Here is a 17,085-nt window from a genome sequence, read left to right as displayed (position 1 = left end):
CTGGTACTAAGCTCACAAACACACGCAGAGCCCCTGAGACAATTGACCAAATCAAATTGTAATGTTATTTGGCCTTAAACAGAGAATACAGACCTTTGACCTCTGGACTGAAGGCCATGTCCTCGCCTTGGACGGGCCGGACCAGGCTCCCCCAGAGAAGACAGACTGTGGAGCCACTGCACAACAGGAGGAGGAGGGAAGAAAGAGAGCAACTCTACCAAGACATCAGATCCACAGATTTAATACATACCCCCCACGTCCATTTTAGACTGTGTGTCCAGCTTTGTCCTCAAGGGGGCAACACTGTGGTCTGGTTGCATCTGCTGGTAGCGCCTCAAGGGGAACATGTCATCCTCCTCCGTCCTAAATTTATAAATAAATATACAAAATCAGAGACCGTTGGACTGGAACTTGAAGGAATCAAACACAATTCAAATAACTCCGAGAAGTGTGTTTTAAAACATGAACTAATCGATCTACAAGACACAGGACTCGTCGCCAGGATGTGGGTAGTACCTAATCAAGTCGCTTGGGGGCGATACTGCTCCACGTGGTTGCAAATCGCCAGTGAAACAACAACAAGAAGGAGAAGAAGAAGAGACGATGGCGGAAGTAGCATGAATTTGCGACATTGACCTACAGTGAGTAAAAAGCAAATTTGGGGGTTTTAATAACTGGCGTAGCTAAAGTATCTCTATTTTTTTTGGAAGTGTCCGCCTGCATTGATGTTTATAACCCGCAGTGCGTTGGCGTTAAACGGAGAGACGGAATGTTTCGGGGAAAATTGTGCGGCGACAATCGCACCAGCAGGCTCATCGTCAAAATGTTAGTGTTTTAATGTGTACATGGTATTTTAACACAAACCCCCAAACAATATTCATATGGTGAAATTTATCGCAGAACAATCGAGGTTTTATCATCAGTTCGACGGCACGTCGGTGATGAACTTTTACTTTCGCCTTTTACGGTCGGAACGTTCACTGCGGTGACTGTCGCCTGCAGATGTGGGTGAACCAAAATCCGTTAAAATAAAATGTAAAAAAACTCCCAGAAGGCAGCGTGGTGTATGCCGACTAATAAAGTTGACCCCTCGGGGTTTGAAGGAAAACATAAATGACTTGTTTTTTGGTGTGGGGATTGACAAATAAGCTAAACAATCTTAAATTTGCACATTTTTGAATGGAGGCTGGTGGGCCGAGGTTGCCAAGGAAACAAAACTTCTGTTTTACTGTCTGTTGATGTTTCTGCTTCAAATAATGTGCATTTTTGGTTTACATCTAGAAAAAAAATTGTGTACTATTAGGTCTAACTACACTGGACAGTCAGGTAGACAATAAAGGATTAATTATGGCCTTGTCTTGAAGTGTGCCGCTTTTATATAATCAATCTCAATTGTCCCCAATCTTTAATACAGGACATGTCTGCAGGCTGCATGCGGTGGGTGCTAAGCCACGCAGTCAGGGCCGTATGTGGTGTCAGTCCCGGCTCCCGGGCCCCAGCGCCGTGGCTTCTCGAACGCAGTGACAGATCAAACACCCTCGCCGCCTCCTGGAGCCGGTCTCCGTTCTCCACAGCGGTGGATGGCACGGAACTGACTCCTGCGCCAAAAGGGAAAAAGCACAATCCCAAAGTTAATGCCCAGATCAGCAACGTCGGCCACAAGATCCCGCAGCGTCACGTGGAGCTGATGAGCAAGGAGGGCGAGAACCTGGGCACCATGCACCGAGCGGACGTGATCAAGATCTTGCAGGAGCAGGGTCTGAAGCTGGTGCTGCTCAACGGAAACACAGACCCTCCCGTCTACCAGCTGATGAGCGGCAAACAGATCCACCAAGAGCAGCTGAAGGTGCGGGAGCAGAAGAAAGCAAAACCAGGTATGTGGTGTCCTGACAGGAGCCCGAATGAAAGCCTCTGTTTAAATACATCCGCCTGCGGTAAATGTTAGCCTAGTTTGGCGAACTATGTCCGAACCGTGGATTTGGAGAAACATTACACCCCAACCCAAAGTTGTTAAAGCTATTGAATAATGTTGCCTAGAATAGAATCGAGTCAAGAAGAGGTTGGGGTTTTTTGAAGATGTTGTGCACACAAGTCTGTGTAAAATGGCGCTTCGCTGTTATTTCCTCCGCAGATCAGGTGCAGTTGAAGGAGCTCAGCTTGTCATCAGGCATCACGTCCAATGACCTCACCACCAAGCTGAAGCAAGCGGAGATCTGGCTGGAGAAGAAGAACCACGTTAAGGTCACGGTGCGAGTGGGACGGGGACAATCTGCAGTCGACCTGGTGAGGGAAAATAGGCTTTTTTTCCAATTCCATTATTTTCAGGGCATTTTTTATGTGACAGGACAAGGAAGATGACAACATGATTATTTTAAACTTTGTATAAATATTTTTAGATAAAGAAACTAATTTAAATTGCCTTGAATGTAGAAATAAACTTATTTGCCAAAGTTTGTGTTTTTCAGTGCCACAAATCGACATAAAACAAATTACACCAATCGAAAAATATTAAGAAAACACTCAACCTGTCTGTAAAAATGCCAGTGAACATAAACTGTACATTCATATTTAATATATATGAATTCTCTGTCAGAATGTCATGGTCAGACTACACCCTCTTCTGGGGGAACTTGGACTAGGCACAATTTTGTTTCTAGCTTCCCAGGCTCAATAAACTACCATCAGTTGTACAAAACTTTTCCATGATGCATTGTGGGATATTACGAGTGCACTTTGTAGGGTATAAATAATTTCACTAGACATTCGGACAGCACTACAAAACTGCGAGCTAGTGTGTGATTTCGGACACAGCTATGGATTTTGTGTAAGATATTCATATAATTACATTTTACCATTTTTTTAAACTTTTGGCTGATTTTGGCTAACCCTAACCACAGATTTACTGTCACACCATTGGCATATACTGTTTGTCTAACAAAGAAGGTACGAGCCTGAGATATGTCCACAACTCGGTCGTGAATGAAAGTTTCAAGACAAATTACTGGAAATATTATCATTATCTCTTGTTACGTGTAAATATCAACATCTTACATGGGAGATCTCTCATTTTCCACAGGACAAGACTTTGGAGCAGATGGTGGAGCAAGTGGAGACATCGGTGAGCTTCGTTTCCGCGCCGCAGATCATACGCGAAGGTCGAGCGGCCACGTGCATCTTCCGTCAGGCTTCGGCAAAGGAGGTCGCGCAAAGAAACAAGAAGTCGGCAGCGCCGCCGCCATCTGCCGCCGCAGGTTCGATGTCGGCTCAGAGCGACACGTCGCCTGTTGGCACCACGGACACGACAGAAGGAGCTGCACAGCAGTGACCTGATGGAAGTAAAACATTTTCACGAACAAGTACAAGTCTGTGCCTGGATGGCAACATTTGGTGTGAATCCCCTCCTTTGGATTCTACCCATTTTGTGTTGTGTAGGTATTTAACAAAGCTTTTTGTGTAAATAAATATGATGCATCCAGCAAAAGGATAAACCATTAAGTCTCCTGGAGGTTTCATCTTTATAAGCCACCTCCTTCGAGGGTGGGATCGAGCGACGCAGCTACACACTCGAACTTTTGTTTCATCTATTACAGCAAATCATCGGGCGAAATAGCTTGTTATCTAGTTGCCGGCCTGTTTTAGTAACCTAAAGATGACATTTTATTTTAGAAAAAAGCAATTTGTGACCTGCTACGCCTTGTGTATTGTGTAACTGTTGCTAAACTGTATTAAAGGGGCAGTAAGTGATTTTGGAGAAAGCTTGTTTCTCTCTTTTTTTCACCCGCTAGCACGTCTCTTAAAGTGTCAACGAGTTATGTTTACAAACTCCTCTCGCAGTGTTGTGTGGTGCGGTCCGCACCATTTTTTTGTGTCCGATTTACAGTGCCTGGGCTGGGCCGAAAAGCCCAGAATTTTTTCCCGGCGCACACACAAGAGCGACAGCTAACGGACGGTGAGGAAATATTCGCTGATTTTGACAAAGCGCGTATTGCTTTAGAATCGGTTACTGCCCCTTTAAGTAAGTGAAGATGACAGACAGCTTGACGACAACAACACTTACCAACACTGCCCTGTTTCGTTGGAGCAGAAAAGTGTCTCAGGTGTGAGGAACATATCAAACCAACGTCAGTGAATATCTTTCTCTGCTTTATTCAAGATTCATCTTTATATTTTTTGGTTGTTTTTTTTTTTTCCTTTTTTAAAAATCAAAATAAAAGCAAATTTGGCGTACAGATACATTCACTTGTCATAGATAAACGTGTTTGCTCGACTTTTAAGCGGTCAGTTCCACTTTCATCAACACCTTTCTCAAACGGCAGAGATACAGTCCTGGAACTTTATTTTTTTTTTAAGTTTTTTTTTTTTTTAAACTAGACTCATACTTTTCCTATACATGAAATATGTACGAGAAAACTTAAAAACATAAAACCACCTTTAAGGCCCAAAAAATAAAATCTTTCCTAGATTGCGTTAGAAAAAGAACAATGAGAACAGAAGCAGCATAACTAGCATGCACGGACAACGTGTGTCAATAAGCCTCGAGTACTTTGTAGGAGGAGAAGGGTTTGACAAAGTGATAGTCCAGGTTGCCACAGTGGGGACACTGCTGGACGTTGCTGTACTCGGAGAAATACTGCATTCCGACTCGGACGTCCACCACCGGCTTCCCGCAGTGCTTACAGTTGAGACGAGCCTGGGGACACGCACGGGGAAGGAGACGGAGTTAAGGTGGTGCGAGGAAACATCTGACTGACGAAATAATCTCAACTCAAAGGTTCACCTGGCTTTCAACTACATCCGACGGTCTTCATCAAGTGGAGAAGTAAATGGTAAATGTATTTATGTGGTGTTTTTCTAGTCTTATTGACTGCTCAAAGCACTTTACAGTACAAGTCATATTCAGTGCAGAGACGTCAGTGCAGTGCTTATGAAAGGGTACCAGCGTCAGAAATAAGAAGAAAAAAAAGTAATATAATCACGCTTTATTACGACATTCTGCATAAATGGTTTTAATGTTGGGCGGAAAACATTACTGCTCATTTGCAATAAGCAACAGTCATGCAGCCGCTCGCAGAGATGGGCGTTTCTACCTGGCAACACGGCGAAGCGGCCAGTATGTCGTAGGTGTACATGGTGCCCAGCTGGTGCCAGCTCCCGTCCCAGCGCGACTTGCACTTGATGCAGACGATCTTGTGGACGCCCTCTAGACAGTCCACACAGATGGCGTACAGGTGCATTAACCTGCCTGTTAAAGAGATAAGAGGAACGCAACCAGTTAGTACATTTACCAAAGTACACTTCATTCAAGTTCTACATATTTGGTTGTACTGAATTAGTGCACTCCCTTGTGTTTTGTCTTTCTGCATGCGCTTTGCCAAGTTAATATTTAGCATATTTTTGTGCAGACGTAAACTCAGATCTCCGTTTGGCCGTTATCTCGGAAAACCCCCCGCAGCTCTGACCTTGCAGGTGACAGGGGACGTCGTACTCGATCTCGTCGTGGCGCGAGGGGCTGAGGAACAGCGTGCCGTCCACCAGGGGGAACTGCTCGAACACGGGCAGCGCCCGGTGGCACAGCGCACAGTTGACCACGTTCCTCTGGCTCGCACTGAGGGCCGACAGGATGAACCTGGAGGACGACGTGGACCAAACGTTAGAAAACACCATCATTTGGTCTCCTGCGCTGAATCATCCCCTTTTTTGTTTCTCTGCTGGTTTTAGCTGGACTTGAGGAATCAATTGCAAAATGACTCTACTAGAGGTACAACAGCAAATCGATTCATCAAAGTTTCAGGTCTGCTCCAGCTCTCAGTTCTTTAAATCGAGGCTGAAAACCTCTCTGTGTAGATTAAATCTGCTCTGTTACTTTCATTTGTTTTGTCTAGCTTATGGTTATCTCATGTTTCTTTGAAATCCCATCTTCAGTATATGCGTCTTTTTTCCGCCTAAAGCACTCTGAATTGCCTTTATGCCGAAGTGTGTTATACAAATATACCTATTTCGTCTTTTTAAATCAAGCAGTTTAGGTTTTCAAAGCAGCAGATGACCAGAGACTGAGATTCCTAAAAACGTTGCTGTAGCTTTTTCCATTTGTCCCTTTCCTGCGATCAATAACCCAAAAATCTTTCAATCAAATCACTGAATTGATCAAACATGATCCGTGAGCTACATTAAAACATAACCGAATTCAACATTGGATAAAATTGATCAATCGGGCATTAGAAAACCAAAATTGCCTCAGGCTCTACCTGCGCAGCTCCTCCCCCTGGCCGGCCTGGGCATCGTCCTCCATGCGGACGTGGTAGGTGTTGAGTTTATGTCGAGGAATGTGGGTGAGGAGCTCCGAGAGGTCCAGCCTCCTCAGGAACTGGACCGGGTGAGGGTGGGGGCCGTCGCCCACGCTGCCCGCGTTGAGGCGGTGGTGCAGCGGGAGGGCAAAGGTCAGCGGCAGGGGAATAACCGACCCCGGGTCGAGGTGATGACCGCCGGCCCCGCCGCCGGAGGCTCCCAGCGAGCAGCCTCCGCCCCTGCCGAGGGCTCCCCCGACCAGAAGGTGTTTCCTCTGCGGGTCCATGTGGACGGCCGATTTTAGGAACTCGCCCAGCTGACGGGAACCCCGCAGAACTGCTCCTCCGCCCCCCGATCCCGGAGCAGCAGTGGGGGAGAGGGAGAAGCTGGCCGGCGGAGATTGTCCCGGGGAGTCGCAGGGAGATTTCAGAGGAAGTCCCAGAGGAAAGAGTCCCCCTGCAGCATGTCCTCCTCCCGCCACTGCTCCTCTCTCTGTAGAGTTCTGTCGGTCTAACGATAGTCTACGAGGTAACTCCTGACTAGAGGCCCTGTGCGGTTGTTTACCTCCTCCCACCGCTCCTCCGGGTGGCTTACATTTCTTAGGCTCCTCAAAGGGCCCGTCCCCTGGCCCCACAGCGCCTCCGCTCGCCCCCGTCCTGCCCGCGCTCCTCTCCGACGGCTTCTTCTTGCGCTCGTCCTGCATGCGCTTCACCTGGTACCAGTCGGTGTCCTTCTTCAGGTGGCCCTGGCCACAGCGGCAGGAGCAGAACCGGAAGGCCAGGTCGTAGCCCTTCTTGGTCCACATGTTCTGCCGGCACTGCTTCTCGTTCCAGGAGCGCGCGCGGCCGATGCAGTTGAACTGGACGAGGATGGAGCTCTCCCACTCGTAGAAGCACTGCAGGTGCATCCAGTTGCCGTACGGGCAGAGCTCGTTGTTGCAGAGCACCCGCTGGTAGTCGTCCTTGTCCAGGTCGATGGCCCGGCCGAGGCTGCAGCCGAGGGGGGTCGCACACTGGACCTCTGGGCGGACAAAGACAAGAGGAGCGAGGAGGGTTTTAATGTGTTTCTCATAAAGGTTTCCCCGGTTTCCCTCATGTTTAATATGTTATAGATTTCAGGTCTGCAACTGATGATTTTTTATTTTTTTTTCCCGAATCGATGAATCAAAAATGGAGGAAAGGATTATATACTCATATTTAAGAAGTTGGCGCCACCAAACATTAAGCAATTGCCGATAATTTTAGGATTAATCAATGCAAACATCTGATGGGTCATGCTCCTGAAATGTTAAGATACATGATTGAAAACTGAGTTTTTGAGGGATTTTGGAGACAAAGATTTTCAATATTTCCCCCTCCGACGTAAAGGAAATTGTGATTGTGGTTTCTTCATCAGTTTTTTTTTCACTTTATTGGCCTTTTTGTAAAAGAAACAATGAATCTGTTAATCAAAAAAACAATAAACAGTCTAATCAGAAATCGAATAATGCATCAATTATCTCCAGAACTAACATAATCAAACAGTTTTGGTGATGATATGACATCTTTTAATTTAAATTTCAGACAAACAGTAGCAGTTGTGTTCTCATCACTCACACACACACGCACACAAAGAACACAACATGAGCTGAAATCTTAAAGAGAGGTTTCCACACACACGCACGCACGCACACACACACACACACACACACACACACACACACACACACACACACACACACACACACACACACACACACACACACACACACACACACACACACACACACACACACACACACACACACACACACACACACACACACACACACACACTACTCAAGCAGCAGCTCATGATAAAAGTGTTGAGGGGGAAGAAGTTTCCTCCTTCCTTTTCCTGTTCACTGTTTTTCTTCTTTCTATTCAAGTCGCCGTACGAAAAACAAACACTTACCAATGTATTTTCACATTGTGTGTCTGGTTTTTCGGAGTTTTTTCAGATCCAATCTGTTCATACACTATGTCAAAGATCAAAAAAAAATATATATTATCTGACAATTGATGTGCTGACAAAAAAAGGTAGAATTTTTTCTCTCATTGTGGTATATGAAAGGTGAAATCAAAAGCATTCAAAAACGAGCAGCGTAGCCCAGCACTTCTGAGATTTAAAATGTGCTTTTACACTTCTAAAAAGTACAGTTACATAAAAAATGTTACTCAAGGATAAAACTATTTTATAATATGCTTATCATTTTTCTCTGAATAAATTCAGATGATAAATTGAGTAACTGTTGGTCACTACGTCATTGGAAGTTGTAAAATAAAAAATGCCCATCACAATTTCCCAGAGCAAGAGGAGACATATTCAGATAAGCCCGTTGTGTATATAATGTAAGAAAAGTGTTGATTATCAATCAATCAATTAATGATCAACACAATCGCCTCTTAGCTGTGTCTTCATCGCCAATGAATTGACTCATTTCAGCGCAGCTTCACAGAGATAATATCTACTGTACGTTGACTAAAAACACACTTTTATGAGTATTATTGCTTCATCTGTGAAATGACTAAATGTCTAACTTAAAGAATGATCATTTTCTCCACTGAATTCAACAGGAAAATAAGAGAAGTGCATTGATTTGTGTGTTGTTGTTGTTGTTGTTGTTGTTTAGTTATAGCAGTGTAATAATATTTTTTTCTTCAAAAACTCTTTAAAACTATACTTAACTATACTACTATATAACATTAGCAGGTGCAAGCATGGTGGTGACTCTGTCTAGGTGCTGTAATAAGTCTGCATGGGATGAAGTTGAACTTGAGCAGCGCCGACCAGCGGTGAGGTGTCAGTACTACACCCTTGAGGAGGAGGAGGAGGAGGAGGAAGGCCACGACCGAGTGGATAATAAAGGTGCACGTCAGGGAGGCAGGAGAGCTGAGGCCTGCACACTAATGACTATACAACAGCCATCGACCATCAGCGTGTCGTTTGCAAACTCCCCGACAGCTCATTAGACAACAAGGGGATATAATGTTATATTTCCATATGTGATCATACCGTTTTTCTTCCGAAGGCGCCAAACTCCATTAATACTTTGTGCAATTTGCCGATTTCCTGCTCACCGGGAACTATTGCGACCGGTTCACTCGCGATTCAATACTGATGTACGAGGTGGAATTGTGCGCGGTGTGATTCGGCTTCGTTTGCGACGCGCCAACGGACACCTGCTTCAACAATTATCCCACTTGTTCACCTCACTGCTCCCACGCGCTTGGGCCAAAACGGAGCACGTTTGTCAAATAAATCACCGTGAAGCGATGACACGAGGCGAGATTTGGAGCGCACCTGAGCTCGGTTCACGCATACAACCAACGACGAAGTGAAGACAACGCTGCATCCACGCAAGGCCTCGCGTCGTGATCGACCCGTGTGGCCCACATGCGGCCGACAATCGAAGAACCGTTAAAATGTCAACATTTCTGAGCGGAGTTTGGCGGCGCGGGGGTTTTTCTCTCCAGGTAGCGGAGAAGCGACGAGGGGGGGGGCGGGGTGTATAGTAGAAACATTGGCAACAGTCGCAGTGCATGCATGTCACGGTCGCACAGACAGAGACACGGAGCTTTAAGGAAGAAGAAGAAGAAAAAGAGGCGACATCCACCAAACTTCACCGGCCACATCTTCCGCCTCGCTTACCGCTCGAGCGCTCGCTCCTCGGTGCGGCGGCGGCAGCGGCGGTCGCCGAAGAAGAAGACGACGACGAAGAAGAAGACGTCGCCGCCGCCGCCGAAGACGCCTGTGCGGCCGCGCCTCCTGTTGCGGCCGCACAGGCTCCATTTTCCTGCTCATCCCCGCTGCTGTTGGTGCGTTTGCTTCTCTTCCCCTTGTTGTTCTTCTGGTTGGGCATTTTGTTGTTGTTGTTGTTGTTGGTGGTGGTGTGTGTGTTTATGTTCGACCCTCTCTTAGCTGCTGTCTGACATTTCTGTGGACTCCATTGGTGCAGCGGGCTCTGCTGGGGTGTTTTAAAAAAATGGTTTTCTTTAATTTGCAGCAGTTTTTTCCTCCCTGTGTTGCTGTCGGTCCCCTCGTGGACGACACAGGGGGTTTCTTTTTCGTGCAGCTCTGACAGCAGCAGCACTTTGCCGAGCGAACAAGCAGCGATAACCTTTAAGCGCGAAGGCGTGTCCGTCTCTTGTTTTGATTCCTGCTCTGCCGTCGTCTTCTTCCACCCCCCCTGACGTCACGGAGCCCCGCCCCGCCCCGCCGCGATTGGCTGTCAAAGATGTGCGCCGCGTTCCCGAGCCTGTGGGAAAGCTCGGATTTTTAACCACTTCACATGCCCTGGTCAGCACAGAATCGTGTCTATTGCCAGGAAGGAGTTATAATAATAACAATAATAATAATGATAATAATTGTATTTATATAGCACCTTTCAGAAGTAGCTTCACAAAGGGCTTTCACAAAAACATACAAATCTCAGACAATTAAAATCAGCATTCCAACAATAATACGGTTTCAGGTAACATATCTGTATTTTTTTTTAAAAAGACTATAAAATGAGTACATCACATAAAAGCCAGTGTATAGAGATGGGTTTTTAAAAGTATTAATATAATATATTAAATATCAAACTTTGCTTTGGTGTTTTGGTATATAACTAAAACACCAACTGTAAGTGCAACTAGAAGAGCAGTAATGGGAAAACTATACAGAGACATTAAATATTTTTACATTACATTCATCTAGCTGGCGCTGGGTTTCTGTCAGCTGCACAGCGAAAGAAACTGTCATTTTTAAGGAAATGTATCCGTTGTTTCTGTACTCTTTTACATTTGTTTAGCTAGTACCAGTTTTGTTTCAAACGGGAGACTTTGCTTGTAATATGTTACCCTAAATATATTTTGGTTTGGAGGGTTTTTTTTAGGCCTCTCTTTCATTTACACTAAGAAAAGTAAATGGATCGCAAAATAGTAAATAATGGAGTACGACAATACTGTCATGAATAAATATATAGGATACAACTCTGGCATCGGGGCAGTTGTTTCCTACATTTAGTTTACTGAAATAAGCTGTTGTCTGGTATTCCCATGGTACCTGAATGCATCAGAAGACTCAGCCAGGAGACTGTGAAGAGGTACAGTAATTACAGCACAGTAGATGAGAGGAAGTGCTCAAGTGGCATATACTGTTGTGGGAGGCATCACACGTCTTATTTAGCAGTTATGACAGCAGATATTTCTCCTACACACAGTTAATCAAATTTGATGAATTCAGTAGGGAAACAGAATATTCAAATCAATGCAGATGTCTGTGCAGTAATTGGAGCTTTTTTAACAAGTTGTGAAATGTGGGAGATTGGAGCACCAAACTCCATTCATAAATCAACCAATTCACTTTGTCACTTTTCCATTTCTGCAATAAATAAAACATAACCCAGTATCATCTCTCATCATCATACATTTGCTTTTTTACAGAATAACTAATAATTAAAATGTAATTCCAAGCTTTGAGATCAGGAATCATGACGGGGGGGGGGGGGGGGGGGGGGGAGAATCACAGCAGACTGAGGGCTTCAAGTGTAAAGATTTTTATTCTCATGTATTCCACAGTAACAGACACCTCTGTTCTTTTTTCAGTAATGTGTTATTGCCGATACAAAAGACAGTAATGACGCACCCGAAACCGAGTTTACAGAAATGGCTCGACTTATTGGCTGCTGCTCTGATGATAAACTTTCTCCTCTTCCCAAATACCAGCTCGTAATTCTGAAACTCACAGTGAGAGCAGCGACAGCACGATCATGTTAAAATCTGAAAAAATGACAGCGATGCAAGCAGCATGTTCCTCTCTCTCTCGACTTTTCTCCAATAATTACTACAAATTTTACTGGCTTCTATACTTTTCTCACATTTCACGTGACAGATTTTCCTTTTGTCCGGGCTACATTTCAGTATCATTCATAATTAAAAAATGACTAAGCTCAATCTCTTGATTTCAAGTCAAACCGGATCAATCGAACAAAATCTGAACCAAACAGATTTAGTTTGGTTGACGGAACAGCAGTGGCAAGCAGATGTTACATTCAAACGAATAACAGTTTGATTGCCGGTCGTACATGTATGATACAATTAGAATAATCTATGGAAGCCCAAAATGGTCTAAATTAGATAAAGTACATAAGGTCACATATGAATGTATTCAGCAAAAATTGTAAAATAATTAGAAGGATTTTTAAAACTCACATTGTGACGTTTTTTTTTGAGTGACCATCACTGAAAAAAAAGGTACATTTTGAGATAAAAACTGCTGGAATGATATGAAATTTTATATGAAAAGGAGCAGAATAAAAATTTCTTATGTGAGTTTTAAAAACACATTTAATTATTTCACAATTTATTGTTTTACTCCCCCCACCATTTTGGGCCTCCACACTAAGCAGTGATAATGATTGTGATCTTTGTTAACAGATGAGTTTTCTTTTTTTAGATGATAGCGGGAAACAGAGCAAAGTGGTCAAGCCTGGAAAAAAACAAAAACAAAACTATAAATCCACATTTGCGTTACAAGCAGACCAAATTGAAGCACAGTCATTGAACATATTTTGGTTATGTTGATTTGGTCCTGAGAATGATTACAAATGAATCTTTTGCATTTGGCACCAATCACCCTGTAATGACACACCAAAAAATAATTAAAAAATAATTAAAAAATTGCACAAGAAACACATGCGCCATTTGTTCGTGGACTATTTCTCATGTAATGCAAGTTTTCCGGAGCTTGTTGAGCAGAGACATTTCATTATTGACCACATATAAAAAAGATGGAATCAAAACTACCCTTGGACATTGCAGCTGGTACAAAAAAGGTGCAAACATCTTTCTGTAAAAAGCCCTTGCACTTGTCTTTGTAGTTTAGAAATTGTTATTACATTTCCAACAGATCTGGTCTATTCACATCTTTGTTTTTTAAAGTCCACAAGAGGTAGTATAAATGGCTCGTGTAAACAATAAATGAAACGGCCATTCGGTGACACTGTTGGTGGACACACACACTTGTATACTGTTTTAAAACCGCACTAGATTAATATGTAAAAAACAGCGTTATTTTTGAGCAACGAAGTCTTACTGAACTCCCACTGCCACTTGAGACTGTTAAAAAAGGGAGAAGTTGCTAGTGCAGCTTTAAAAAAAAAGCAAGTATCTCTGATAAACAATTGGTAGAAATAAATCAGAGCGCTCAAATTAATACTACGAGGACGAAAATATGATGAAGTTGCAAAAAATCTGACCAGTATCTTGGCCTGCATGTCTGTTATCACGATACTGATCACATCTAAAAAAAAAAAAAAGAGGCTTTTGGTTGTGATAATTAATATATACTGTATTTAATCCCAAACATTACCTTACCGTTTTGTGCATTTACAGACCTAAAAGTGTGTCAAAATGACATTACAGACCCGTGGTTGATAAAACAGCAGCGCCTGAGAAAATTAGAGAAATGCTACTTTTTCCTTTGTCATCTGAAACTATGAAATATCTCAAATTTTGGCACAATGAAATCAAATGGAGACCTTACGCCGAGATGCCGGCTGGGTCTTTGATATACACTGTGAGGTCTGATCTGTTCTGATCAATGCATTTGGAGTTCAAATACTGAGCCTTACGACGATGGAGTTGATGACTGGAAACAGAAGCTCAGCGACAAGCCGGTACGATACAGAAGCTCCGGAATTTGGAAGGATTCAGTGAGAGACCCACAGTTGCAATACAAAAAAACCCATCCGGTCCGAGACATTCGGTCTCATTCTTGCACCAGGAGGACAATGTCCACGTTGTCATGGACCCCCTGCAGGAGCAGCTCGCCATCGAAGTGGATCAGCTTCTTCCTCTTGGCGGCTCTCAGGGTGCCCACCAGCGCCTCGAAGATATTGGCACATTTGTCGTCGTTGAACATCACTCCGAACTTCACGCTGGTCTTACCATCGGCGTCTGGAGGAGAAAAGTTAGCAATGATTGATAAAGATTATTTGAATCTTTCAATCTTAGAAAAAAACAAAACTCTTATCATTATTGTTCAATTACGAGCAGTCACTTTATTTAGAAAATAATAAATCAGTTTCATTATCTGTTAGAGTGGTGATTAGTTGTATGCAAAAGTTAATGAAATGTTTACACTGAAATTGGAGCCCGACCGATATATTGGTTGGCTGATAATATCGGCCGATATTACCCTTTCACAGACATGGGTATCGGTATGATATGTTTATGACCCGACCGATATTATCGGCCAACTGATATGAGCCTTTAAATGTGCATTTATGATATTTTTTTACAAAAAATAAATGTTTTTTTCTTCAGTTTATTAGTTATTTATGATAACGTTTATGGTTTAACTAAAATATCAAGCCTCAATTACATTTCATGAATTGTCATAAAGGTTTGAAAACAACATCTTAGGAATCATTGACAGATTCAAATATATATATCGGCCGATGTATCGGGAATCTTGTACTCCCCCAATAATCCATATCGGTCGGGTTCTACTAAAAATACATGAAAATGATGCAAATAATCTGAATTAAATCTGTATTTGCATAATATTTGAAGTCTTTTATTTGAAACTAATTTGAAGTTCAAAATAGTTGATCACTTTACTGTCGATCAATTTATTCTTTTTAGTCGACTAATGGTTTGCAGGACTGAGCGACTTTGAGGGTATTTTGGCTGGCACACCAATTCTTCTCACCGTTTGGGAGGTCAGGGCTGATTTGAGATTCCCGATATAACATGAATGAAGCATAGATGCATGACAAAAAAAATACCAAAAAAACACAGGCACACACAGAAGATTTGTACGACTAATGTACATTTGCTGTACACTAAAAAATGTAAATGTGCATCACTGCTGCTGCGGTGATTGAACAGAATTAACGTATACGCTCTCGGCTACAGAGACTCAATTTAAATAAATGACTGTGAGAAATGGTCGACTGAAATATTCTCAAGGTGGCGCCTGCTGGTGCTCGAGTTTATTTATGCATCCCTGCATTAAGTGAGCTACCACACCACTTGACCGCATGTTAAACAGAAGCACTAATGCCGCGAACCGGCTTCACAATAGTTCCGCTACGAGCACAATACTTGAAATAATTCAGAGAATGTGTCACTTCACTGACACTTGACTCACTTTTACTGCCAAGTCGCTGAATCTCCTCCACCAGCAATTTGACTTCATGTTCCACATTCATTGTTGCTAAATGAGGGAAGAGGACAAAAAAACATTTTGGTCAAAATACATTTAGCTTAAAACCTTTTCATTTCAATGGTCAATACAATTTATAGGATGGGAGCAATTATCCCAATCTCATGAGCAGGGAGTGGCCACCAAGCCAAACTCTGTTCAAAATTGTGACATTTTAATGTTGCGTTGCTTCTACAAAACAGAGAATGCCTCCTTAGAAAAATTTTACATCTTATTAATTACGTTCCATCCTTCAAATCGGCATAAATTTGAACCAGCAAAACAGTTTTTGTTTCAATTAAATTTACAACTTTCCTTTTTGACATCATAGGCACTCAGGGCAACCATGCCAATGTGAAGTCCTTTTTGGAGTACTAATCTGAATTAAATTATTTGCCGTTTGGTGATTTACTGTATGCCGAATATACGTTAAGAGGGTGGGTATTCAGAATATGGCTTTATTTTTACTCAACCGATGATTAAATTGGTAAATTTTAGTGAGGTGATTCCAAATTTGGCGAATTTGCGCATGGAGTCTGGGATTGAGATTTTCTCCTTAAAAGAAAAAAAAAAGATTTATGACTAGAAAATGAAATACAAATACAATTCATGTTCACCTATGGAAAGAACATGAAAAAAAAACAACTACATCCGTAACATGTATAAGGAAAATTGACTTGGCAGGCTCCAACATGAACAGGGCGGACTACCAATGCGGAAGTAGGTGGATTAGCAACTCCGGTGCCAAACCAACATCACAAGACAACGAATGATTTCGTTAATTTTCAATGAAAGGCGTTTCGCTCATTTTGTGGTGGATTCGTGTTCACAATTCACTGATATTTTTTCTCTCTTTCAGGAGTTCAGGTTGTACGTTTTCCCCCACGGAGCCGCAGACGTGAGCTCGCCGGTGAAGCGTTAGCTTGTAGCCAAAAGACCTGCCGAGGAGGAGCGAGCGAGGAGTTCCTTGAAACCGCAGAACGGATTCAATGTGTGGCGGGTTTAAAAAAATTGAAAAAATCGAAGTCGACCCGATGGAGGCTTGAAAATGAAATTGATGAAAATATACCGACCTTGGTTCTTGTAAATTTTTTTCTAGAGGAGCGACTTTCTGATGAACCCCGGCACCACCGCTGGATAATGCCTTTGCTGATGCGTTCAGGGTGTGCTCGGAAAATATATAACTTCTTGTTTCTTTGCCTCGGGTGTTTAGGGCGGTCTGGGTTTTTTTTTGTTGTTGTTGTTAGTTTTTTTAATACATTACTTTTACTCTGTGGTCGTGCTTCATTGATTTAATTACAAAAACTAAACACTTCTAAAATAATTGTAGTTTGTGTTGCACAAACATTAAAAAAAACATTTTCACACGAACTAGTCAAACCGAAATCCAACAAGACACTATGTTGAAGTAGTTTGCCTCCAGAATTTCAAACGCTCCTCATAATTAAATTGTTATCTAACTGAAACCAATTATGGCCTTTTTGGTTTTTACTGTCATAGTTTTTTTTTGTGTGTGTAGCCAATTTTCCCACTACACTTGAAGGCACCATTAAAGCTCATCTGACTTCATTGTGACTGTGCGTTACG

General features: G+C 42.8%; 3 protein-coding genes across 4 annotated transcripts; 1 reads left to right on the top strand and 2 right to left on the bottom strand.

Annotated features, from left to right (window-relative positions):
• The first annotated feature begins 511 nt into the window (after positions 1–511).
• Positions 512–4,235, top strand: mtif3 (mitochondrial translational initiation factor 3). Of its 2 annotated transcripts, none has more exons than XM_035618553.2 (4): positions 512–641; positions 1,415–1,874; positions 2,132–2,283; positions 3,077–4,235. In XM_035618553.2, the coding sequence occupies exons 2-4, from the start codon at positions 1,418–1,420 to the stop codon at positions 3,323–3,325; spliced, it is 858 nt and encodes a 285-aa protein (XP_035474446.1). In that variant the 5' UTR covers positions 512–641; positions 1,415–1,417; the 3' UTR covers positions 3,326–4,235. The 2 variants fall into 2 exon arrangements, with proteins under 2 accessions (XP_035474446.1, XP_035474447.1); XM_035618554.2 differs by lacking the exon at positions 512–641 and adding an exon at positions 682–825.
• heca (hdc homolog, cell cycle regulator) lies at positions 4,131–10,538 on the bottom strand. The gene is made up of 5 exons (XM_035618544.2): positions 9,955–10,538; positions 6,246–7,305; positions 5,460–5,626; positions 5,088–5,242; positions 4,131–4,690 (listed from the first exon to the last, which is right to left on the bottom strand). The coding sequence occupies exons 1-5, from the start codon at positions 10,163–10,165 to the stop codon at positions 4,526–4,528; spliced, it is 1,758 nt and encodes a 585-aa protein (XP_035474437.1). The 5' UTR covers positions 10,166–10,538; the 3' UTR covers positions 4,131–4,525.
• Positions 10,539–11,829: 1,291 nt separating this feature from the next.
• abracl (ABRA C-terminal like) lies at positions 11,830–16,679 on the bottom strand. The gene is made up of 3 exons (XM_035618556.2): positions 16,572–16,679; positions 15,445–15,510; positions 11,830–14,246 (listed from the first exon to the last, which is right to left on the bottom strand). Exons 2-3 carry the CDS (start codon positions 15,503–15,505, stop codon positions 14,059–14,061), a joined length of 249 nt encoding a protein of 82 aa, XP_035474449.1. The 5' UTR covers positions 15,506–15,510; positions 16,572–16,679; the 3' UTR covers positions 11,830–14,058.
• Positions 16,680–17,085: the final 406 nt, after the last annotated feature.

The sequence above is a fragment of the Scophthalmus maximus genome, chromosome 18 (genome assembly GCF_022379125.1).
Source record: "Scophthalmus maximus strain ysfricsl-2021 chromosome 18, ASM2237912v1, whole genome shotgun sequence".
Lineage (NCBI taxonomy): Eukaryota > Metazoa > Chordata > Actinopteri > Pleuronectiformes > Scophthalmidae > Scophthalmus > Scophthalmus maximus.
This window is presented reverse-complemented; position numbering and strand designations above follow the sequence as displayed.